The following is a 27,806-nucleotide window of genomic DNA, read 5'->3' as shown; positions in this document are numbered from 1 at the left end:
TCTCATAGAATCAGGTACATGAACATTTATTGTTATAATTTTTGCAGATTTGTGCTTACTGAATTTATCTTGCCTAGAACTAAAATGGTAACTGCAAATGGTAAACAATGTCTTTAATATTTCAGTTTTAGTTTTTAGTTTCACTTCATTTCCACAAACATTCAGATAAAGTCAGCTATTACACATAGTGTATACCTAGTGTTGCAGTGTCAAGACTTGAGTGGCATTCATTATACTTTGCATACACTACTACTGGCAAATTAAGTGCTTGTTTATTTCTTGGAAATTAAAGAAATTAGAACTACAGTCAAACCTGTCTATAGCGGCCACCCAAGGGGAAACAACAAAAGTGGCCACTATAGACAGGTTGGTGGCCATTTTGAATTTCAATACTTACATTTTATAATAGCAGAAAATACCGTATGTTATTCTTAAAGAAAAAAAAAAAACTTCGATGCTCTTGGAACTGCATGTTAATGTGTGAACACAATGGACAGAACTTGGAGGGAAGAGATTCCTGACACGCTCTACAAAATTCCCCATTTCTCTTTGACCACTGAAGCAAACCGCATGGGGGTTTTCTGTAAGATATGGGCAATCAGTTATAGTTTCATACTCTGAAACTAGAGCACTCGCACAGGAGACCCGTTCGGGCACATGTATCCCCCAAACCTGTCTCCCATACCCCATCTGAATTACTTTTTAGGCCAGAATGTTGTATAATATGGCAACTGTCACAGGATACAATAAAATCCGATGAGAAATGAGGCTGGTATATAGCACATACAAGGAATAGGACATATGTCATCCTATAAAAGTTTGAACAACGAGAGTGCTGGCAATGAAAACTTTTGTTACTTAGAATAACTCCCTATAAACCTCAATTGCGAGTTCGAATAAAATCCGACAAGAAATGTGGCTGATAGAGCATGCACGAGAAATGTGACTGGCATCCAAGTTGGAGCACTGAGGGCACCACCACCACAAACTGTTGTGTCCTACATGTACATGCAGAATGACCATCTGTTCATCGATCCTTAGCAAGTCTGAATAAAATCTCATGAGAAATGAGGTTACATGTAGTATAGCACATACAAGAAATATGACATGGCATCCTTAAAAGTCGAAACAATGAGGGCGCTGTCAATGGAAACTTTTGTTACCTAGAATAACCCCCCAAAAACCTCCATAGCAAGTTTGAATAAAATCCAACAAGAAATGTGGCTGATAGAGCGCACACAAGAAATGTGACATGGCATCCAAGTCGGAACACTGAGGGCGTCGTCACCACAAACTGTTGTGTCCTTCATGCAGAATGACCACCCATACACCTCCTTAGCAAGTCTGAATGAAATTCGCTGAATAACAATCAAGTTATTGCATAAATAAGCACTTTTGCAAATTTTGACATGATCAGGGTGACCTTTGACCCTGTAAAAGGTGCAACAGTGAGGGCAGCATCATCAATAGGTACAGGTGTATAGATTTTACTATGATACATTTACATACCAAATTTGAAAAAAAAAAAATCAGTCAAGAAACACAGCCAGGATCGTACACACAAGCAGACCCTGAAATATTTACAGCTTCGTGTATAAAGACGGAACAAGCGAAGGCGCCACCACCAAAAACAATAGGCATTTCACTATAATGCACCTATTTGCCAAATTTGAAGAAAATCTGATAAGAAATATGGCTGATAGAGTGCACACAAGAAATGTGACGTGGCATCCAAGTTGAAACACTGAGGGTGCCACCACAAAAACTGTTGTGTCCTTCATGTAGAATGACCACCCATACACCTCCTTAGCAAGTCTGAATAAAGTCCGTTGAGTAACAATCAAGTTATTGCATAAAATAAGCTCTTTTGCAAATTTTGACATAATCAGGGTGACCTTTGACCCTGTAAAAGGTGGAACATTGAGGGCAGCATTATCAATAGGTATAGGTGTATAGATTTGACTATGATACATTTACATACCAAATTTGAAAAAAAATCGGTCAAGAAACAAGGCCAGCGTCGCACACATAAGCAGACCCTGATAAATTTACCTTTTCATGTATAAAGACGGAACAAGCGAGGGCGCCATCACCAAAAACAATAGGCGTCTTCGTTTTACCATAATACACCTTCATGCCAAATTTGAAGATGATCTAAGAAGAACTGCAGCCAGTAGAGCGCTCACAAGAAAATCTCTGTGGCGGACACGGCAGACGCGGCGCAACGAGGCCAAATCCGTAGTATCCTCTGAACTCTGTTCGGGGGATACAATTATGTTTGGATTGATTCACTATTCTTAAAGCTATCATTGCGGAAAGTCCCATTGTAATTTTTTTTTTGGACATACGGTATAGCAGAGATGTGATAAGGCAAATTTTGGTGAAAATGTGAATGCTCGATTCGGAGTGCCTTGATGATGGCTGAATATTCAAAACGTTTGGGGTGGGGTTAATTATGGCCGTCCACTCCGACTGTCCAGAGATAAAACAAGAACACTGGGTAACTTTCGAGCATGTTTGTGCCCACAGTTTACATTATTTATAATGTCTTGGAAGACTTATCAATCATTGTATCCTGACACTTTGATGAGACATGATGAATGCACAAGATGAATAAGATTTTGTCTCTTGAAAGAAAGATATTATTCAGAGGGGTGAAGGTTCAGGTGTGAGTTTCTTCAGTTTGTCTCCCTCTACAAATAAAATTTGTTAAGATCACATGTTTGTTGATTTACAGATCAGCAGTTGTGATCTTAACAAATTTAATTTGTAGGGGGAGACAAACTGAAGAAACTCACAACTGATTTTATCTCTTGTTTGGTAGTTGCATATATTACATTTTTTTTTTTTTTTTTCTGGGGGCCTTTGCAGGTCTTGGCTTCTCTGGTAGCATAATATGGCCTTCTTTCTTCACAGCTTGGTCTCTCTCTTTGTATTGTAGATACAGCAGTGTTTCGTCTCATCCTCACACTAGAATGATGTTCTCTGTTGGGGCTCGGCTTTAACACTCCTTCCCACATTATGCATGCAGTGTCAAACCGAAGTAGAATGTAATGCGCAGCAATGGGTCAGATCCATATATCCATATGCTGGGATGCAACGTGACTGAACACAATGAAACAGCTACAAATTGTACCATACACACAGGCCTGTCCTGTGAACCTTAACAAATCTTGGCAGAGCAGGACAAAATATGCACTAACTGTGAAGCAACCATAATGAAACACAAACACAGTAGAACATGGCAATTTTTCAACAGTATGAAAAATCTGGCCCAGAATCCACGGCAATCATGGCCTGTCACATTTGCCTATCCCCTCCCCCTACTTTGCCTTGTGTTCATCCCATATTCTCTATGGTGGCCCAAAACGTGATTGCCATGGCCGCTCGGAACCTGGTATAAACATAACAGTACTTGCACATATATTTCATCATATAGCAGCACCCGTGGAAATCCATCGGTCTGAGGGCCTTTATTTTTTTTCTTATATACGGTTTTGCACATTTTTATTGATGAAAAAAAAAATGTTTTCTCATTCCTTTGTTTAAATTGTGCTCTTTTCTATCCATGACCACCCTTCCCAGAAATTTAATATTACATTTGTAGTACGTGCCCGGTGATCCAGTCCATTGGTTGGGATCTTCCCGCAACTTGCTTTTATTATAGAACTTGAGTTTTGAGGGGCTATCTGCACCCGCTGAAGTCCAACGGTTGTCTTGTTGTCCCTCACCCACCCCCATCCCCCCACACACAAACACACAGATTTCCACCCCCGCAGAACAAAAAAAAAAAAAAACCAACAAAAAACAAACAAACATTCAGGCAAAAATTACTAAAAACGCTCATGACATTCCCTGAATGTTCTGCCCACAGATTCTTCCCGTCGAATAGGGAAATACCCTTGACACTACGATTTTGATATTAATTACCCCCTGCTCTTGCCTCTATGCAGGCACCCGTGGGAATCCATGGCTGGTCTCAGGGCCTCTTCTTTTTTTTAATTCATATTATTTCCCACGTTATGAGAGAAAAATAAAATATTTTTGTCTTCATTTGCTCCCTTCTTTTTGTTTTTATCACCAAATCTTGTTTGGATGGATCATAGAACCACCCCTTTTTCTCATTGACACTGTTCATTGTTATTATTTATTGTCATTATTATTATTATTATTATTATTACTATTATTATTATATGGTGGGAGGGGAGATCATAGTCATTAGGTTTTTATTATTTTACATAATTCATCGACATAGGGATGAATCAAGGGAATTAAGGAAAAAAGTTTATCGGTCAAGGACAGTTAATATCTTCTTTTCCGTCATGTCAAGGTTACTCTACGCTTGATAAATGGCTCAAATAGCTTCATTATCATTAATACTTCATTCTAAACATTAAAACAATCCAGTACCTGCATGTTTGTGTCTCCTCCGCCCACTCTTAGTTATGGATCATAGCACCCCCCATATTCATATTCATATTATTATTATTATTACTATCTATTATTATTATTATCATTATTTTCATTATTATTTGGGGGAGAGGAGAAAGTAGAATCATAATATAGGGATGAATCAAGGGAGGCGGAAATGTTAATTTGTTAAAGCAGAATACTAAAGGAAACGCATATTTTGTTGGATTATTCCCCCATTTCAAGCTTAGAGCATATTAAACACAGCGGCCTTTAATTCACCCCACTTTGGAGAACGGCTGCTTAGAAAAATTGTATCCTGAATCATGTTCAATCGGAAAATCCGTGGTTATTTTGGGGGCGTGTCCATGACGTCATGGGGTGTAGGGCAAACCCGGAAGTATCACACAACAGCCTGAGCTTACCTATGTATGCTCCCGATGAGAGCAAGATGTCGAGGCTCGTACCCCGAAATCCCAAGACATTTTTTATCAGAATGTCACCAAAAAATGAAATAAAATTGTTTTCTACTTCAAGTCTCCTGTAAAATCATACCTTTCATCTTTTAAATAAAGTCTGTTACGTGTTATTTAGGCCACGAATACAGAAGTTGTCAGGCCTAGTGCCTGTAGTGGGTGTTCGTAGTCGACCAGTCACATGCATGCGCCCATCACCGGGCGCGTATGTCGCAGTGCAGTAGCCTTCGTGTATCAAAAAGCGGAGAAGCCTGTGGGCTTCGTACCTCTTTGGTACGTACTATCAGCTCCTTAGTACAAAATACTACTACAGCTGTGTACGCCATAATAGCGAGTCTTTTTTTTTTTTTTTCGCGAGTGCTTAAATTCGTGGTTGTGGAGTACACTACGGAAGGGGGAAATATATACGGAAAGAGAGTTAATGTTTTATCGTGTTTTTAGATTCGCAAAAAGGACCAGGTTCGCGAAAATAAAAAACCTCGCAAAACATTCGGCGTATGTGGATCGCTAATACTAGATACTACGCAATGCGCGGGCATCGGCTAAGTCGAAGTCTTGACTAGGCCGGCCGGCCTATCTGGTGATAAAATAGACGATACAGAACACTGCGGTTTTCAACGATAGTGATAAAACTTTGATGGACTCTGTGAAGTAATGAATGGATCGTGCAGTGAATTCGTGAGGGTTCCTAGCTAGATAGAATGCTGATGAGGTGTGCCCAGAAGTACGCAGTGAGTGAGATGTGATAAGATATGATAATTTCTAATACGTAGCCCGACCAGACGCTGCGCTATCATGTGGGCTGTGTATAGTTAGAATTAGATACTAAGGTAAACCTATAGTACTAAGTACTAGTATATCATGATCTACAGAGCATTGTTACGGGCCGAAATCGCCAAAAATGCGACACAAAAATGTAGAAACGCTAAGAAATTCACCTTAATTCACCTCCGATTTAGAAGATGTCGATATATCACAAGACTTTATCGCGAAAATTGTTCGAAATGCTCATGTTAGACCTTCTACTGCACAGTACAATACCAAATTCGTGCCTCCCTTTGCCGATTTTCTCTTTAGTTCGCTCGGTAGAATTAATGCTGCAATGGGTAAAGTTGCTGTGGTGTATTGTGAAAGACGTCGATTATTCCGTGAGGAAAATCGTCCTAAATTATAATGCGATGTTTACATAACTCTACAGTAAAAACATAACTTTTCGTAGAAGGGTTGATTTGCAGTCTATTATTCCAATAATCAGAGTGAATGATTAGATCTATTTTTTTTTTTCGTGCGCCCGTGGTAGCTGTAGTATAGAAACTCTAGGTAGGTACCTATAGGCACCTATATTTTTTAAACCGACCGCCCGTTTTCCCATTGAAAAGCATGTAAATCCAGTGAATGGGCAAATAGACCGGTGTTAACAATAATTACGTGTATCTTAATGAGGATATTCTTCAATTCTTTTTCCTCCTGTTTCCTCAAGTTATTTACATGTAGGGCCTATCCCCCTATTTTTTCTTGATTTGTATTCTGTGCGAATGTTCCAGCGTATTGTGCCCCGGCCCGGCCCACGCGTATTTTTGATCTTATACGCGAGAAAGCCATTGAGGGAGGAGGATGGTCGATCTTCGATGAGTAGGGCCTATTATAGTAACAAAGGTCAGTGTACGATCTTTGACAGTAAGTCTACAGCTGTAGTAGACTGACTATCAAAGATCGTACACCGACCTTTGTTACTATAGACAATTCCGGAATCCACTCTTCTTAACTTACGGCCGAGCTGCGAAGTTGAAATTGCGCGAAGGCCATAACTAGGGCCTAACCCGTTAGGCTATACACAGCCAAGTCGCTGCACAGCTGCGTCTGGTCGGGCTAGCTAGGCCTAGGCCCTACATATTAAAATTAATGATAGAAAGACCTAGGCCTACTGTACTGAGATGACATTGAGACCTGAGTCAAGAGCGATATTACGAAGTTAATAATGTGTCTCACATTTACATCAAAGCTCATCACACAGCCGAAATTTTGACATGGACTTCTATTTTCTAAACGTAGCTAAATTACGGTAGGCCCCTAGGCCCAAGTTAGTACAGTGACCAGCCTGATTTAATATTGTTTGGCCTACTGCTGCTCACTAAGCTCGGGTCATTTTCAATTCAGAATGAAAACAACTCTCACCAGTCTAAATTTTGAAGTCTATCTGGCATTGGTCCTGCATCACCAGCATTGTACCCTGGCCTGCCGTGTGGCAAGGGCTCATACTGCCAATCTCCAGGAAGTCCGTCCGCTTCAACCGGACTGCCCTGGGCCTTCCCCCCTAGCTCGCCTGCAGCGTCTCCCTCCTGCGCTCAACCGTGCGGCTCGTCATCACAACATCTATCTCTCCAACTTCACCAGGGTCATCATCACTAGTGTATATCACTCAGTTCATCATCGCTCCCACATTCAAATTCCACCAAGAAATCATCCTGATCATTGCTGACCTTAACGTATGATGTCATTATCGAAAAACAAACTATCAAAACTTTCTTTTTATATGCAAATACCGGGTATCGTACAACAATTTGTATAATACAATGCATGCATTATGAGCGCGGGGGTCTGCGGCGCTCGAGACCTTGCGCGATTCCTTTCACCCCATGACGTCATCGGCAAAGCCTCGAAATTTACGCTGTGACCTAGATTTCAGGGGGGTGACAGGTGTAAATCTTCAATATCCTCTAACTCCACTTCAAAAAGGCCATTTTAAACGATGTAAACGACAAATTGTTCTATGTGTTCCACTCTTTGACTTCATATATAATATAATATCTTCAGTATTCCCCTTTAAGAATTGTAATCTATTTCCTCCATTTTTCTGCTTTTGATAAAAGGCTTTTCTGAAGACAATCCTGCACAAACTGTCCAAAACTGCTTCACTGCACTAACATACGCAATCTTGTGCTGCAGGACTACTTCCTAGACCCTTAGTGTTTTTGTTGCTGTTGTGCTGAGAGAAAATACAATATTTTTGTCTTCATTTGCTCCCTCCTTTTTGATGTTATCACCAAAACTTGGTTTGATAGATCATAGAACTGCTAACAACACATTTATCTGCTTCAGACTGTACATTATTATTATTATCATAATACCATTAGTATTATCATTATCATTTGGGGAGGGGGAGCTTATAGTCATTAGGCTTTATAAGTATCAGGCACCCGTGGGAATCCATGGGTCTCAGGGCCTCATATTTTTTTCTTTGATATTTCTTTTCCCACGTTATGAGAGAAAGAATAAAATATTTTTGTCTTCATTTGCTCCCTCCTTTTTATTTCTATTACCAAACTTGGTTTGATGGATCATAGAACCACCCGTTTTATTTTCACTTGTAACTTCAAAAATAGGTCGTCGACAAAGCGAACAGACTACACCAACATCCGCACATGTCTTAGGAATATGCATGTTTACAGCAGCTGCAGTAAAACGAATGAACAGCGGCGCGTGTAATCTCTAATGGAAGGGCACGATTGGCATGAACATGTCCTAGTTAAGTGGATATTTCGCCGTCCTGATCAGTCTGAATACAATGATACCTATACTTGAGAGTAAACTCAATGACGTACCTGAGCTGCATAGTATCCTGTAGTTGTGCAAAAATACAATAAAATAACAGCATTTGCTGTTTTCATTTGGGCACGCCAATAGCGAACTATACATAATTGCCCTGTGACCGCGCCGTGTATTACCGTATGAGAGTCCATATCACGCGCATGCAGAGAGTGTTTCGTGTATCGTCAATACATACACCCAGGCGCAGGCCACACACTGCATACCCATGAGTACATTGTGTGTGTGTGTGTGTGTCCACCGAAAAAGATTTTGCTGCACTCCATCATCTTTAGTATCCCAGTGTCTCTGCAAGCTAATAGAGAAAGCAGGAATCCAGCGCAGAATTCGGTGAATATTGAAAAGCTTGGCTCTTTTGTCACGCATATCATGCATTATGCATCTATCTAATTAATTTTTCTTTGTTTGTCGTCCTCGACGTCAACATGGAGGCGGAGGGCTGACGAAACCCATGCCGTTCGATGCAGGATACTCTCCCACGGCCGATGGCACCGGTCACAGCAGCCCGGAGCCGACGGCTTCAGAGGAGAAAGACAATCCAGCAATGCCTGAATAAAACAGGGAATACATAAGGCCCCCGACAACAACAACAACTTAGCGAATTACTGTATAAGATACAGCTTCGGAAGGTCTTTTCACTCATTTCATTTAAGCAGTACAGTAGAATATACATACTGATAAATATATTGTAACACACTACACTGCCCTCTCAGTACCCACCAATACAAAGATACTGGCAAAAAAAAAAAATGCTGCATCTCTTACTTTGCTTGAAACCCAAGTTGGGTATCCTGTCAATGGGTGTATTCTGCTCCTTCATGTACTGGTAGAGGTGTGTTAGGAAGAGTTCCTCGCTGACTAGCTTCCCATGTTTAAACTCTGCCTTCAACTTCATCAGTGACTCCCCAAATGAAACAGGTTGAAACTTGGAGCGTGACTTCCGAGAATCAAAGTCCTTTCTATTCAGGAAGAGCTTCTAGTATGAAAAAAAAAATATCATTTTCTTCAAGTTATGCAGATGATATTCTCAACTCAAGTATCTGTATCTTCTGATTCTTATTTTGAGGTTGGTTTAATATTTCTGAATATCTGAATATCTATGGTATCATTAAAAATCAAAGGCCTGAATTCATGAAGGTGGTACAATTTTGTCCATGGTTTAAACCATGGACAAAGACCGTAGAATTTTACGGGGTGCCCAGTGTCGCATGGCCCATTTTGTTACAAAATCAGTCATTTCGTTGACAAAATGTTAATTTCGTCGATGAAATGACTGCTTTTGCAATGAAATAGGCCATGCGACACTTGGCGTCCCATAAAAAACTATGGTCTTTGTTCATAGTTTAAACCATGGACAAGATTGTACCACCTTCCTGAATACGGGTCAAAGAGTTTGTACAATGTGTGCTGCAAGACAGAATTGGTCACCTCTTTTGTTAAGCTGCAAGACAAAATTGGTTATCACTGTTGTCAAAATTTCCACTTGTACACTATCTTAATACATGTAATTAACATACTTGGGAAATTCACATGACTACTGCAACTCTACTACATGTTATTCTATCCTTAAAGGACAAGTTCACCTTCATTAACATAAGGATTGAGAGAATGTAGCAATATTTGTAGAACACATCATTGAAAGTTTGAGGAAAATCGGACAATCCGTTCAAAAGTTATGAATTTTTGAAGTTTTTGTGCAGTCACCGTTGGATGAGAAGACTACTGCAGTGTATGATGTCACATGCGTACAAAAATATTAGGAAAATATAAAGAGAATTTCACAAAATTTCATCTTTTGAAAAAAGTACACATTCCCTTGACTGAATTGTTGAATTTTCTTTACATTTTCTTTATACTGTTGTACTCATATGACATCACAAGCCTTAGTAGTCTCATCCAGCGGTTCCAACACAATATTATATTTTAAATATTCATAACTTTTGCATCGATTGTCCAATTTTCCTCAAACTTTCACTAATGTGTTCTACTAATATTGCTGCATTCTCTCAATCCTTATGTTTATGGGGGTGAACTTGTCCTTTAAACAAAATAAAGAGGAGAGATAATACTTCCTCATAACCATACCTGTGCATTTTCAGATGTCATGTGATGTCTTGGTGGGATGTATTTGTCACTGTCTTCAGATTTTAATTTCACCTTCTTCTTCCTTGGCCTTCCCTTCAGCTTGGGTGCTAATTGAAGCAAGATGATAGCATAACACAAATTCAGAGACAGTCATGCTCATGTAAAAATCCACAGAATTCTTTGAGCAAGTAACATTAAAATTATGATTATCCATAGGGATACATTTCATATATGAGAGGAATATCTTACCTTTTGTTTATCTCTTAAAGGGACATTCCAGACGATTTTCATAATTTCACATCATGTAGTACATAAATTGACAACTCCATGTATAGATCTCTGGAATTTATCATGGTTCTTGAGCAGAGAAACAATACTTTGAAAAACCTTAAACAAATTACACTGAACAAGGATGATGACATAGGAGGTTCACATACTTCAGAAATGTAGCAGTGTAATTCCATTACAATACTGGTTGCTTGCGAGTTCACCTGTGTATAATCTATGCATGCCTTCTTCTTTTGTTCTGCTTCCTGGAGCCCCAACTCATGCATTCTTATGGTGACTCTGCCATGTCATCATCCTTGTTCATTGCAATTTGTTCTAAATTTTGAAAATATTCTTATTCTTCATCCCAATCATCACAAATTCTGAAACCCTGTCCTCAGTTTAACTAATTTATAGTTGTTCAAATGTAAAAATCTGAAAATCATCCGGAGGTCTCCTTTAACCCGTGCTGTATCCTATGATGCAGCCACCCATTAGCCCCGAAAATGACAAGAATCGTAGGTGGGAGACAACTCAATCGACCCTAAAGTAAAGAAAGGACTGTGAGAAAGGCTAGCATGCCCCCTGACCTCAGTCCCATCAACCCCCAAAACTTCCTAATATAACTGGAAGAAGCGAAAAGGGAAAACCAACCACCACAGAAAAGGGGGAATGAGGGAGGGAAGCTCAAAAGGTAAGATATTACACTGTATATAAGATATATCCCTACGGATAATCATAAAACACTACTAGGATTGTCTTACCTTTTGTTTATCTCTTAACCTGTGCTGACTGGCACTAAAACAGTGGGAGGCTTGAAAACGAGATAAAGATGGCGCTAATGTAAGGACTTGTTAGTCCATGGGCCAGGCCAGATATTGGTACCACCTGAGGTGGCAAAACCTTTTTGGTGTCATTTTGTTTGTCGGGCATAGATATGCTTATCAAGCTATGATAGCATTTCCAAATGAGTACGGTAGCTTAGTCATAATAAATGAATTTTTAACCAATTTGGTCTCGTTGTTATATCCCTATACTTCTGAATCGAGACTAACCGCTAACGAAGAAGCGCACTGTCTTCTGTATGTTCACAGGTGTTCTGTTGTAAACGTGGTGCGCATAGTCCTTATTCAAGGCAGCGAAGGGAATATCCAAAGGTTATGATATCCACAGCGCTTAGTCTTTATTCAAGACGGCGAGAGGAATGTCTAAAGCTTATGATAAAGTGTATATCCCTTTATCTAAAAACAACAACAACAACAAAAAAGTAATTCCTTGTGAATTTTACCGTATTTTTCAATTATTTATCATTTTCCGGTGAAAACGCTACGGTGAAAACGCTAACACCACGCCAATGTCGCTTTATTTCCATCCAACAATGCAAAAACAATGTACCGGTACACTACAATACATTATAATAAATAATATTGTAAATGAACAGAGTGATTTTTGTTTAAAATTGATGTATTTGTTGAGAGGGCAGTATAAAAACAGTGCAGATAATTCCTTTTATTAGGAACTTTAGATAATGATAACGGTACATTGTTCTAGATAAAGACTAAGCGCACTGCGTGACAGCTGTGGACATCATAACCCTTTGGATATTCCCTTCGCTGCCTTGAATAAAGACTAAGCGCACCGCGTTTACAACAGAACACCTGTGGACATACAGAAGACAGTGCTCTTCTTTGTATAGCGGTTAGTTTCAATTCAATTTCAGTATAGGGATATAAAAATGAGACCAAATTGGTTAAAAATTCATTTATTATGACTAAGCTACTCATTTGGAAATGCTATCATAGCTTGCTAAGCATATCTACGCCCGACAAACAAAATGACACCAAAAAGGTTTTGCCACCTCAGGTGGTACCAATAACCCATTTTTCAGGTCTTGGCCCATGGACTTTGTGGGCACCAGTGTTGGTACCAGAAGTGCCAGCTGGGGACATCTCAAGGACAGCCCTTCCGAAAGCTGCTTCCTTTACCACTATGACTTTTAGGAAACAAGACATGAAAGAATCGAGTGGACCAGAAGGCCGCATTATGGGTCTTGCGAAGCCCAGCACCATTAGGCAGTATCCGTGAAGAGCTGAGTGCTCTCGTGTCAAGTGCTCGAATCATGTCTGCAAAGATGGCTCCCAGTCAGCCATCCTGAAACAGTCAACCAGCCACCTGGAGATAGTAGCCGCTGATACGGTGCCAAACAGAGTCACAGCGGACACGAACAACGAAGACGAAGCTCTTAATGATTTCATCTTTGTCACAAACCGTTTTAGTGCTCAGACGGGACACCAGGTCTTGTCCTCCTCAACAGAGGGATGCGAGCAGAGCTTCGGAAGGAAAATCTCGACTGGTCTCAAAGACTTGGTCTAATTTTTCCAAGAAAACCTGGTCAAGAAATCAGCCTTACCCATGAAGGTTCCCAAAGAATATGTCCCTGGTCAAAATACAACCCACACATAGAACTGACTCTATGACCCGAAGCGATGGCAACCAGGCAGACCGTCTTCAACGAAAGATTCTGAAGTAAAGCCTTGGCCAAGGGTTCAAAGGAAGCCCTTGCAAGGGACCTAAGAACAAACAGAAGACACAAAGCAGGATCTTTACTGGGGTCCTCTTCAAGAAGAGCGATCGCAACAACTTGGTGAGGAAGGGGGAGGTAGAAACTGACTTCCCCACAAACAAAAACCCATACGACAGGAAGCAATAGCTGACCTGTAGGACCTGATAGAGGCCAAGGCAAGACCCTTATCTAAGAGGTCAACCAGAAAATCTGCCACCCTGGCCTAAAGAGACAGTAAGGGGATAACAAGCGCGGTCTTGACACCACTTTCTTGAAGTGTTCAGGTCTGGAATCGTAAGTAATTCTAGAGGATTCTCGAAGTGGCTCCGCTAGCAGCTGCACAGTTCATTTAAAAAGGCCTGCTTCTTCGCCTTGTTGCCTGGGAGTGGTGAACAATCTTCTCCAGAACCCTGGGAAGCATCACAAACTAGAAATGTCGCTACAGCGACTGGTTATACCCCCGCCAAACAACATTTCATAAGCTTTGGTCAAAACAACATTTCATAAGCTTTGGTCAAAAAACTGAGGAAGTAGTTAAATCCGCAAGATCTTTCCTTGATCTTCTGCCATTAATATGCCATTACCATGGCAACGTACTTTTGGGTACTGTCAAAAAATGCGTCTTGCACATCTACAACCAAAGGCACACATCTGTACCAAGTTTCATGGAAATTGAGCAAAAACTGAGGAAGTAGTTTGCAACACAAAATTTTCCATCATTTTGGCTCATATGTGAGCTGTTACCATGGCAACATACTTTTTGTCACTGTCAAGAAATGTGTCATGCTGACCTATATCCTAAGACAAACATTCAATATGAATTCCACGAGAATTGGAAGAACACTGATGAAGCAGTTTTGCCATGAAGCATTTTGCCCTATATTTTACCAATAACATGCCGTTACCATGGCAACGCACTTTTTGCCACTGCGGAAATATGTGTCTTGCACATTAACATATTCAGATGAACATCTGTACCTAATTTCATAAAAATTGATCAAAAACTGTGGGAGGAGTTCGCGACGCAAGATTTGTACCCATTTTTGCCAATATGCCGTTACCATGGCAATGTACTTTTGGGTACTGTCAAAAAATACGTCTTGCACATCTACAACCCAAGGCACACATCTGTGCCAAGTTTTATGGGAATCGGTTGAAAACTGAGGAAGTAGTTCGCGATGCAAGATTTGCAACGGACCGACCGCCCGACCGTCCGCTGATTCCTATATACCCCCTTCAAACTTCGTTTGGCGGGGGTATAATAAGGGGGAGTGTGGAGGCCCTAGACCAACCAACGAAAGGGCAGTGCATCTGTTTTCCACGCACCGACTTCATTTATCTGAGGGCAGAACCTCTGAAGATGAGTATACAGAACTGAGGCAAAAGGATCTACCTCCAGATGAACAGGCACTGCTGCACAAATCGTCTAAAAGACCTCTCTGAAGCAACGATTCTGATGGGAGAAAACTCCCTCTGGAAAGCAAAACTGCCTCAACATTCTCCGAGGCTGGGATGTGAGCAGCACAAAGATGAATCTTTCTCTGGATACATCACTCCTAAAGAGTGAGAGGCAATCTGTACAAAGACAAGGCAAGTGCCATAATGTGTCTCGCCCATTTGTGTACAAGAAATTATACACGAATGGGATATAACAGATAAAAAGAGATATAAAAGGGTAAAAATTTATGGCAAAAAAGAAACATGCCATAAAAACTTAACATTGGGCCCTTGAAATTCGTTGACTCCTGCCTGTGACCTTTGACCTTGTGGTGACCATCCACTCCCCAAGGGACATCTACCATCCAAGTTTGGTCACAAACGGACCTATGGATCAAAAGTTATGACCCATAATAGACACGCGCCATAAAAAACTTAACATTGGGCTCTAAAAGTTCGTTGACCCATGCTTGTGACCATTAACCTTGTGGTGACCATCCACTCCCCAAGGGACATCTACCATCCAAGTTAAGTCACAAGTGGAGTTATGGATCAAAAGTTATGACCCATAATAGAAATGCGCCATAAAAACTTAACATTGGGCTCTAAAATTTCGTTGACCCCTGCTTGTGAACTTTGACTTTGTGGTGATCATCCACTCCCCAAGGGACATCTACCATCCAAGTTTGGTCAAAAATGGAGTTATGGATCAAAAGTTATGACCCATAATAGAAACGCGCCATAAAAAACTTAACATTGGGCTCTAAAAGTTCGTTGACCCATGCTTGTGACCATTAACCTTGTGGTGACCATCCACTCCCCAAGGGACATCTACCATCCAAGTTAAGTCACAAGTGGAGTTATGGATCAAAAGTTATGACCCATAATAGAAATGCGCCATAAAAACTTAACATTGGGCTCTAAAATTTCGTTGACCCCTGCTTGTGAACTTTGACTTTGTGGTGATCATCCACTCCCCAAGGGACATCTACCATCCAAGTTTGGTCAAAAATGGAGTTATGGATCAAAAGTTATGACCCATAATAGAAACGCGCCATAAAAACTTAACATTGGGCCCTTAAGTTCATTGACCCCTGCCTGTGAGCTTTGACCTTGAGGTGACCTTCATATATGGTCAAATGTGAAACTTTGTATGACCCCTCTTCCCTTGAAGTTTGATTGCAATTGAAGCCCAGAGGAAAGAGTTATTGAAGTTTTTGTAGCGTTACGGACAGACGACGGACGGACAGACGCCGCAGGCGATCCCTTAGTCTCCCCTCACCTCCAGTGGGCTCGACAAAAAGGAAAGAGTACCTTCCTGTCTAAAGATGTACATTGTATAGTGGTCGTCTGAGAAGCTTCAGTGACCCCCACATATCTCCTTGCTGCTTTTTTTTTAAATTTGATTTGTTTTGTTTTGTTGTGCTTTGTTTATGACATGATGTTCCTGCAAAATGAGTTTGCAACAAAGAGATTTGTCTTTATGATGTCGACAAGCAGAGACATATGTAGTCTGCTGTAGATTTTCTGGTGCAGAGCTGCCAACATCTGATATGTAGAATCGGGGAGACCTAAACTTTGCGGAGTAAATGAAATGAGCAAAGCGCATTAGCGAAGCGCAGTAGTGACGCGTGCAGAAGTAAGCCCCCCCCCAAAAAAAAAAAAAAAAAAAAAAAGTAAATAGGGCCCTGGAAGCTCTGGGGTTCTTTATGCTCTCTGGTGCAATCTGGGGCTTATTTTGGAACATTTTCATGCTGGAAAAATCCCCATTTTTTGATAAATCACAATTAAATTACAAAAAAGTAAACACTGATTTTTTTTTAATGTAGTGTCTAGACTTCAGAGTCTATCTAGATCCTACACAGCTTTTAACTTTACATGAAAAAAAAAATGAGGAGACAAATATTATCAAATCTTCAAGCTCTTGGGGTTAAGCCATTTTGTCAGTCTATTTTCATACTATTTTTACTGGCTTGCTCTGCATAATTATGATAGGCTTACTCTTCTTATTTAGCTTCCTTGGAATCTCTCCTTGGAAAAAAAAAAGCTTCAAGTTCACAAGGGATCCCACTGCTCCAGAAGTCTTTCACCACAACATCCCATCGATAACCATGTGGTAAGAGCATGCTTCAGTATTATTCTAGTAGGCTTCACACAGAGTTCTTGAAGATGCTTCATGCCTCTGATATGCTTACTACTCTTTTCCAGAGATAGTATTATGTCTACTAACAATTCTTCTAATGCAATCGGCAAAAGCCCTTTGCTGCCTTCTCTGCAGTGTTATGAATCATGTGGCAAGGACAGCTGACAACATAGCAATCAGTATTTTGTTTCTGAATGAAAGATTTGTCACCTTTGTGCTAACCTAGCATGACTAGCTGATGTGTTATTGGTAATCAGCGTAAAATGCTAGTTTTTCCAAGGAATATCTTTTTGTTTGAGCTCCTTGTCAATAATTGTCCAAGAGCATGAAGATGTTTTCCCCAGTAGAATCATTTTCACAGGCTGCCAAACTCAACAGCCCCTCTTCTACTTGTCCTGTAGTTTCATTATAAAGACTGGTGAAATCAACAGGATAGAGTTACGCATCTTCCCCATCATTGCTGCCATCAGTCGCTAGGCTAAATGGACCTGACCTTGCTTTCTCAGGTATAGAATTTGAAGTTTGCTTGGACAACTCACCTACATGTAATACTGCAATAGGCCTAGTTTTGTTTCTAGCAAAACTATATTTGCTGGCAATTTTTTAATCCGGAAACATCTTCTTGATGAGGGGTCCTGCATGGTCTGTGGTTGCGATTGGAAGGTTATGCTCCAATATAAATCCTGTGAACAAAAGTTCTGCTTTGGTCACATCTTCCTCCTCCTATCCAGCTTTAGCCTATAGTAATATGCACACAGCAATGAAGTACCCGTATGTGTATAAAGCAGCAGTCACAGGATTGCAATTGATGAAAGGTAAACACATGTACGTGCCTTCACGTGCTGGCAAAGATCCTACAAACACCGACTGTACGTAGGATCTTTGGTGGTGTCAGTTCAACATAGGGAAAAGCAGCAAATGAATGTACAGGCGCCTTGAATAAGCTACTTACTTCAGACCAAGCTCATGATGTTATTAACCTATGGAAAATTGCTCACTAGCAGTGTGCGTCTCATGTGCTTTTCTATTGGAGAAAATCTGTTCTTTCAAGCCATAAACTGAAGTTAGCGATTGCTTCTGAACATTGCAAACCAATTTGAAGATGTGAACAAGATTATACGACAGTAGGTACGTGACTGTATAGGTGCTCACAATATACTTTAGAAGAATGATCAGTACATCGATTTCCTCGTCACATTGGCAATTGATTTAAAAACTAGAAATGTCGCAATGGCGACTGGTATGCCTCCGCCATAATGCATGATTCTCCAAATAGGAGTATAGTACAATGTCTTCACAATGTGTGATGATAGTTTCACATAACTGGCAAAATATTGAAATGACAAGCTTGTCAGAAATGTCTTGAATGTTCACTTTCCTTGAACTAGGTTTGCTATAATTGTCTTAAGAGTGCAGGTTCATGTATTTGGGGAATTGAAGACTTTTACTCGACTTTTGACCGACCCTTTTATAAGTTTATGCATTGAGGAATTTTCAAGGTATGAAGAAAAAGTGTAATTACAATGTATAACAGTTTTTTTTTTTTTTTTGCTTTTTAGCCTGGCCTTTGACCCTTAACCATTGACCTTCTGGCAGGAAATTTTCCAGAGAATCTCCATTAAGTAATACATGTATACATTAAGTTTTAAAAATAATCCTGCAAGCATTGCATTCTAGTATATGAGGGAAATAGTGAAATTTTGAGAAGTTGACCTTGACCTTTGACCCCTGACTATTGACCCATGACCCCAAAATTCCCTAGATAATCCCTGCCAGTCAGTACATGCGTATGTACCAAGTTCCATGAAGATACATTGAAACATTTGCGAGAAAAGTGAAATTGTAACATTTTCACCTGACCTTTGACCTTACAACATAAAACTCTCTCTGGAGAATCTTTATGCAGTAGTACATGTCTACACAAGTTTCAAGAAAATACCTGTGGGCATTGCATAGATATGGGGGAAATAGCAACATTTTTAGCATTTGACCTTGACCTTTTGACCTCTTGCCAATTTAACTGAAAAACTACTCAACTAATTGCCCCATCATACATCATCCTTCGACCATGTTTGGTGAAAGTTGCTTCATCCAGTTTTGAGTATCATGTAAACATAAATTTTAGGATTCGACCTTGATCTTTGACCTCTGTCCGATTTCACTCAAAAGCTAATCAAGTAATTGTCCCATCATACATCATCCTTGGACAAAGTTTGGTGAAATTTGCTCGATCCAGTCTTGAGTTATCGCGTAAACAGATACAATTTCATGATTTGACCTTGACCTTTGGCCTTTACCAGATTTCACCCAAAATCTAATCAAGTAATTGCCCCATCATACTTTATACTTGGACCAAGTTTGGTAAAATTCCAGTCAATATTACTCAAGCATTCGCGTAAACCAATGCGGACGGACGTACGTACCAACGGAGGGACGACAACCCGAAAACATAATGCCTCCGGCACCACTTCGTGGCGGAGGCATGAAAAACACTTGCAGGACGGGGAGAACGTAAATTTTTTATTTTAATTTTTGAAGGGGCAATGACGGAAGTTTATATTATAACCTTCAAAAATGTAAGAATCTGTGAGATTTTGAGCATGTGTTGGGAGACCAGGAGATAGGTTGATTTTCCGGTAGTCTCTCGGCAAATCTGGGAGGGTTGGCAGCTCTGCTGGTGTGCTTGTTATACTTAGCTCTGGAGGCATGCCGCCCGAGAATAATAAAGTATCGAAAGCAAAATCAAATATCATCTGTCAAAAATTTGGGGATATCTGTGTAAAGACCACGAAGGGACCCAGTTGCATTCATGCTCTTCCCTGATATCCGTTTAGCTCCGTATCGTTTCTGCTGAGGACCCCGTTCATTCCTTGTCTTTCCGTGTAGGCACCGCACTTGTCCGTGAAGACACCCAATTGGGATCATATTCACACCAGCATTGAGAGGAAAATCAATATTTTGCATGCCGGAACACCACGAATGACGATCCATGGTCATCCATGAAGAAATCCGTGAGAGTGTAAGAGGGGCTTTACCAAACCCCGATGTGGTATTGTACGTCACAGAACAACATACACACATTTGGTGGCATTGTTTCACCATGCCTGTATATGAAATAAGAATACTTGCTCATAATAAAGCTACTAATCCATGTTCCAAAACATTTTAACCCTATAAAGCCCAAGGAGGTCACATTGTGCCCCCTACCACATTTTCATTTTCCACCCCTACGCCTTTAGCCCAATTTCAACCAAATATGGTGACTTTTCATTACATTTTATTGCAAAAATGTTGATATTGTAAAAGCGGATATTTTCGCGCTCGGCCAGTTAAGAAGAGTTTTGCGTGTTTTTAATTCCGCGGAATCAAGACATCAGCTACTGCAACATATGGCAAGCAAAAATATTTGTGTGCTTTTATTTTTCGCGCTACTTTCTGGTTGCGCGAAAATTTCAACACCGCGAAAATTTCCACTTCTACAGTATATAACTTAACTATGTGCGGTATTGCTGATTGTCATGGCAACCATAAAGTGACAACCATGTACGTCAGATTTTGTATGATCTTCTGTTCCAATTTCAGTTAACAATATAATAACGGATGAAATGGGGGTTTGTTTGGCTGTAATTTGCCAAAGGACCAAAATGTGAAGTAATCATGGTTGTGAATGACCCTCAAATACTCCTGTCATTTCCTTTACTTTTTCTAGATGACATAGGTATCAAACAATACATATAATAGAAATAATTGAAAATACAGCATTTTTCAAAAACTACCCCTTTATTTTGCATCATTTTCACACTAGTTTTGCCTGTAGTATTGTCTATCATATTATCAATCTGCAAACTCAAAATTCCAATATTATGGAAATATGAAATGTGATACCAGTATATGTACCTATCCCAACAATACATTATAGGTCTCATATACATCTATATTGCAATGAAAAATGCTCCCCATGTGTTGACCTTGAGAAATTTCAACCATAACAAATAGTGTAAGGTTGAGTTACTTTTCCTTTGTGGAAAACATAAAAATGACTGGTAGAAAATAAAAACATATATACAGTAGCCTGACTAGTAACTGCTCACCCCTTGGCGCACGAGTGTAGTTGATGATGACCTAGAATATCTGCCCTACATTCTATAATACGCACTACACGCACTGCAGTACGCGCATGCGCAATGCTAAGAATCCGATGCTCAAACAAAATGCAACATTCAAAGTATTCACGACTATTTTATGATGTTTAAATGCAATTAGCCACATCTGGAGATTCCTGATGGCCGGAAAGGTCTCGTCTACTGAAGTTAGTGAGTAGGCCTTGTTTTTTAGTTAAAATCCCGCAAAGTTGAGATAAGTTGTACGAATAGGCGCTTGTTGTTGACCTGACGACTGTCGGCAAATAACTGAACGATAGTAGCGTACGTATGTACATGGAATTGCGTATGCGAAAAGAAAAAGTTCAAAACTCGTACAGAGATGGCACTTGACTAGTTACCGCTCATCCCCCCCACTAATTACGTGTGGCGTGTGCGCTTTCAGACCACATTGATTGATTACCCCCCCCCCCAGCTAACTATCCTCTTGCTTGGATCTCCGACGAAGGGGGAGGCCCCCGAAAATTCAGATTTTGAATTATCATCAAGGCAAATTGGCATTTAATGCATTCCTCTATTGTGACATTCCTATAAATAAATAAATATATATATATATATATGGTTACAACTCGTTATTCATGAGGTTCGTTAATCCAAAAATGAAATAAGGTTTTAAATAAAAATCTCCCCGTCTCTCGAACATTATATCGAGTTTCCTGAAGTACACGTTCCAGGAAGTCAAAAAAGGAAATTGCAGCTACTGAAGCAATATCAGGAGATGATTTCATAACTCAAATGAAATCCCAACAGAAAAGAGAGTTGAAGAAAAGAAAGGAAGAGAGAGAGAGAGAGAGAGAGAGAGAAACAAAGGAAAGAAAGAAGAATTAAGGCACAAAGACATTAAGAAAGAACGAAGGCACACAGACATTAAGAAAGAAGAAAGAAGAGGAGAAGAAGATAGAAGAGATGAAGTTGGGTACAGGAAATAGAAAGAAAGATCACAGAGATGGGATTGTGATGAGGATAGAAGAAATGAACCATAAAGAAGAAATAAAAGGGAAGGAAGAAGTGAAGTTGGAAGAAACTGAATGCAAAAAAAAAAAGAGAGAAGTGAGTTTGGAAGAAGAAATGTAAAAGAAGAGAGAAGAAAACAAAGAAGATGACTCTACGAAGGAGAATAGCGTAGAAGAAAAGGAAAAAAGAAAGAGGAACAAAAAGGAAGGAATTGAATCAGATGATGTTGGATATGTATGTCCAGCATGCAGGAAAGAAGAAGCCGTAGAAGATCAATGGGTTTCTTGTGATTTTTGTGACACATGGTTGTACTTGGAATGCAGTGAACTAAAAAATAAGGTTGAAGAAGACATATCAAAATACATGTATCAGTGTACTTTCTGCTGTTCAAACTGAACAAGTTGCTGAAAGGGAACATGATCGCAGTCTTTCTCTTTTCCCTTCTTCCTTTTGGATAACCTTACAACCAGTGAAAAAATGATCTTGTTATATATGTGTATTTAAATGGAATTTTCAAAATAATACTTTGAATATCTGTATATTCAAAATAGTGTTGAGTTGTGTGTAGATTATATAGACTTTTTCTTTTCTCAGAATATTTCTGTTACATGTTTACTGCGTCTTTCCCAGCTATTTTACAATGAAGAAAACTGCACATAGTAACATGTAATAATATGTGCGTCGACATTATAAAACAAATAATACGTATGAGCGAGCAACTGAGAAATACAGGTATTTACAGGAATACCTGAATCAAAAGTGATATTGCTGTTATGACTATATCCCATATTTTTGCTGTTTATATGGCAACAAAAATGTATAGTATTAGTAATACCACTGAAGTTTATTTTTATGCACCTTTATTTCAGACATATTTAATGAAAATTACTAATAAAATGATCGCAATTTTAAGCACAAATATACTCTTGCATTCATAAGATTTATTATCATATTACATGTTTGAAGGTATACATGTTTGAAAAGATCGCCAGCCTTGCTGTATTATTGCCTGTTTGTAAAATGTTTGCAGATATACTTCTTTTATAACATTTTTCGAAGTGCTCATAACTGGTATGTTTTTTATGCCTCCGCCACGAAGTGGTGCCAGAGGCATTATGTTTTCGGGTTGTCCGTCTGTCTGTCCTTCTGTCTGTCCTTCCGTCATGAATTTTGTGGACAGCGTAACTAAAAAACCTTTTGAGGTATCCTAATGAAACTTGGCATGTATGTGTATTAGGGGGTGAAGTTGTGCCTATCAACTTTTGGGTGCACATGCTCAAGGTCAAAGGTCAAAAGGTCTAGGTCAAATGCTTAAAATTTCACTATTTCCCCCATATCTATGCAATGCCTGAAGATATTGTCTTGAAACCTAGTGTATACATGTATTACCCAATTAAGATTCTCTGGTGAAAGTTTGGGGTCATGAGGTCAAAGGTCAAAAGATCAAGTAAAAATGTTTAAATTTCATTTTTTTCTCCATATCTTGGAAATTGTTCAAGGTATCTTCATTGACCATAGTATATATGCATGCACTGACTGGCAGTGATTATCTAGGCAATTTGGGGTTCATGGGGTCAAAGGTCAAGGGCAACACTTCAAAATTTTACTATTTCCCTTGTATTTATGCAATGCCAGCAGGATTATTTTGTTAAAACTTGGTGTATGCATGAATATCCGAATAGATATTCTCTGGGAAGTTTTTTTTTCCCAAAAAGATCAAAGGTCAAAAGGTCAAAGATCAATTGAAATTGCTGAACTTACTTCTTCCTCCATATCTCGGAAGTGGCTCAAGTTATCTTGAAACTTAGTACAAATTTATGCATGTTGTGCCTGACAGTGATTCTCTTATGAATTTTGGGGTCAAAGGCCAGATGAAAATGGTAACAATTTACTATTCAATACAGAAATTGCACTTTTTCTCCATACCTTGAAAACTACTCAATGCATAAACTTATGAAAGGGTCAAAGTCAATGCTCTCCTATTCATCCAATCAAATGTAGGTCAAGGAAGGTGAACATTCAACACATTTGTGACAAACATGTCATTTTAATATTTTGCCAATTTTGTGAAAATGTAATCACACATTGTCCACATGTACTACCGGTATAGACCTAATAGGAGAATCATGCATTATGGCGGAGGCATATTAGTCGCCAGAGCGACATTTCTAGTTTTATTCTTTTTCAGCATTCCCTAAATTCACCAGAATGTCTGGGGGACTTTCCATTCAATATATAGAATTAAAAGCTTGTGTAGTGAACTCTAAAAATATGTACGTAGTCCTTTTTCATATACTCATAATCAATTCCATGGAAATTGGGATGAATGATCAACAAGAAATTATATCAATGTGTGAGCATAAAGGTATACGAGGCAACCCCCCCATGCACCCTCCTCCTCCTCCTGCTGAGCGAAATTGTCGGCGCTAACGAAACAATAATTTTTGCATGCATGAAAAGTCAGTTTTCTTTTCTTAATTAAAAAAAAAGGCCTGGTTACGGGCGTGGTTTGCCTCCATGACATTCAGGCAATCACACTTTGGTAAGAGGTTTAATTTAAACATCACATTTCAGCTTCGGTAGCCGATTTGAGTGAATCCTGGCATTATCATAGGTGTTAGAATATGTTTACACCATGTTGGTGTAAGAATTTGAACACCCTTATTTTGCCAGTGTATAAGTTGTGTGACCTTAAAATGGGTGGTATCAAAGTCCACACTGTGGTAAAAGGTTAAATTTACTGTTTTTCAATCTATGTTTCTGTATTTTGTACAATGATGTACCGATAAGCCTTTCGTTTTATGGAAAGTTTTGAGCCTAAAAACATTTTATGCCAGTTCTGAGATCTACTCTACGCCTACAGAGCATGCCGTTTACGCTTTTAATGGATGGGTGATATAATGATGGTTATAACGAAAGCTTTGTTGGAAAAGTTGTGAGACATTGACATTATAAGTTAATGGATTTCTTTGTAAAGTTCCTTGTTTGCCACGTTTGTACAACTTGAAATGATCTAAGAAAAAAAAATGGAAGAAACAGAAAGGGAAAAAAGAAAAAGAAAAAAGAAAAGGAATATTAGAATAAAACAGCGGAGTGCATAATATGCACATGAATTCATTTGCATTAGATCTATTCTACATTTTAAATATTTTTATTGATCGCTACATCAAAGACCTCATGAATCATTCAGTTCAGTACATTACGAATAATGGCTATTTCATAACTTGTATATAGGCCTACAGGGGAATCCTGTTCTAACGAGATCGGATACAACGAGAATCCGCTTCGAGATAAATCGTCCGGTCCCAAATAAATTTGCGTGTTAGCCTAAATGGAGATTTGGAGTTCCGGCTATTGCGAGATAATTTTCTGGCCTAAAAACACAGAAAAACAAAGATGAATTTGTGCGGATATAACGACAACTTATTTTTTTAAAAAACCGAACTTGACAATGGGCAAAATCACGCTTTATCTTAAAACCAGAAAAGGTTAATTCTCCGTGAATTATCTGAACTATCGTTTCGTGCAAGCAGACTAACATAATTATGCCAGTACCAAACAGAAGCAATCAACGTGATGCGCGCAAGTTCATAAAGTCTCTTTCCGAGGGCCGTGATGGAACAGCATCAGAATATTTAGAAGCTATAGCCTTCGCTATTTATGCTGAAATGTTATCACAAACGCTACAATTCGAATTAACGTTATCTAATGGCTTAAACAAGAAAAAAATGGTGTACATGTATTTACGTATCTGAAATGTTTCCAAAGATACATAACGAGAGTATCTGTGAGCGGCGAACACAGCGAATTATACGTTTTGGGAGAAATTTTGAACATGTTCAAAAATCCTTTGCGATAAGAAAAAACTGCTGGTAAACATTAAAACTGTTCTTGAGTTTGATCGCAACTGTTACCGAGCCCTGACGAAATTAGAATCCGCCATTATTCGCTGCTTTCGCAAACATTAGCCGCTCAGTTAGATACCCATTTACATAACTTTGGTAAGATAAATTGAATTAAATGTCAAAACTAAAATACAATGGGGTCGTATGCTAAAATTTTAATTAAGTCAACTCTAGCTTATCAAAATACAAGTAATATTTCACTCGATTTTGCAATCCACAGTTAGCCGGTACGTGGTTTTCGTTTTCGTATAAAATGGCATTCACCCGTCAATCTCGTCGGGTAAAACATTCACGCAAAGGACGCATTCAACCTGATGCATCACAACGGGGAAGCTGTTTCCCTGGAAGAAATAAAAAACGAGAGTATAAATTGTGGTGTAAACTTTCACCATAGTATACGTAGTTTATATCAACAATTTGTCATAGAATGAAAGATAAATTCGGATTTTACTCACAGCTTTCATCCACGCTAGTTATGCTAAACGCAGCGTTGATAGCGCGATTACTTTACCTTTAGTTGCATAAATTTTGCTTCATCTCTCTCTCTTCTCAGATGTGCAGATTTATCAGCATGGGGCTAACAAAAGGCAGGCCCAATCTACGATATGATTATATGATTTGTCAAGTCTGAAATATTTGATAACATGTGTCGAGAAAAAAAATAATTGTAATTATCGCGAGAATGCTCTCTCATTTTCCTGTACCATTTCTTGCTTTTCTGTTCATCAATATGACGTCGTCATGATAAAATGCAGGTAACCCAATTTTGATAGAGCATTTATATATAAAGTGTACATTCCACAAGCGTTCGGATACAACGAGAATCCGGATATAATGAGCAAAATCACCCGGAACCAACGATCTCGTTATAACGGGATTCCCATGTATCTATAGAATTCTATTTTCGCAACTATAAATAAGCAGACCCGTCTTCCTCATAATAATAGATACGACACAAAATGGAGCATGCTTACACAATAAAAAGAAAAAAGAAAAACAACAAACCAAACATTAATGTGATATTAGATTGTTCATTCAGACATGGAAATTGAATACAATTAGAATATCCACCACACCGTATGCTGCCGACAATTTATGTTTATTTCAGCCCCGGCACACGGGTCGTGTTGGCAGGCATGCCCTTTGCTGGTTAGCATCATTCAGAAAGGGACTATCTTAGCATCCTTCAGAGCCTTACATCATTATGTGTGCGCACCATATAGTGAGCGGCTACTAGTACAGGATGTAACGACGAAGTGTCGCGTGATCATTCCGTTATTGGACTTCGTGAACAGATGTTGGTAACATACATAAGAAAGAGCAATATCGTGAACCAAGTTTCACATGATTGAATCGGGAAGGAGATAATTTGGTAAAGCTATTCACAATAAAGTATCAAAGTGAGCGGTTACTAGTCAGGCTACTGTACTGGGGATAAAGAAATATACAGAAACAAACATGATTTTAGTATATTTCCTATTAGTAGAGGCTACTATGTAATCCCGTGAGATTTTTGTGCCAAAACTGATTTTTTTGGCTAACTTTGTCAATTTGGGGGTGCTAAATCGAAAAAACTTTGGTTCCATTTTTTCCAACCACGACTTCAGCCGCCATTTTGAATTTCAAAATGGCCGCCATAGCAAACTGTATTTTGACCCATATTTCATAAAGTGAGCATTGTTGAAGCTTCAAATTTGGTGCAAAATGTATGAGTGTGATGTCATACACTCTGATGTATCTTTTTCTGATATTGTGGATTGTTTTGATACAATTTGTAGGCTGCCATCTTGAATTTCAAAA

General features: G+C 39.2%; 1 protein-coding gene across 2 annotated transcripts in view; it reads right to left on the bottom strand.

The window, feature by feature from the left end:
* LOC140241639 (uncharacterized) overlaps window positions 1-27,806 on the bottom strand; it is a 214,646-nt gene that overhangs the window by 46,998 nt on the left and 139,842 nt on the right. Inside the window, exons 5-6 of one of the 2 annotated variants that reach the window (XM_072321378.1) lie at window positions 10,578-10,684; window positions 9,258-9,468 (exon numbers count right to left, since the gene is read on the bottom strand). In XM_072321378.1, coding sequence (XP_072177479.1) covers window positions 9,258-9,468; window positions 10,578-10,684 — 318 coding nt within the window. The remainder of the gene's footprint in view (window positions 1-9,257; window positions 9,469-10,577; window positions 10,685-27,806) is intronic. The other variant, XM_072321379.1, reaches the window with a different exon arrangement.

This window comes from Diadema setosum, chromosome 18 (assembly GCF_964275005.1).
Source record: "Diadema setosum chromosome 18, eeDiaSeto1, whole genome shotgun sequence".
Classification (NCBI taxonomy): Eukaryota; Metazoa; Echinodermata; class Echinoidea; order Diadematoida; family Diadematidae; genus Diadema; species Diadema setosum.
Note: the sequence above shows the minus strand (reverse complement) of the source record. Positions and strands in the feature narration are given on the sequence as shown.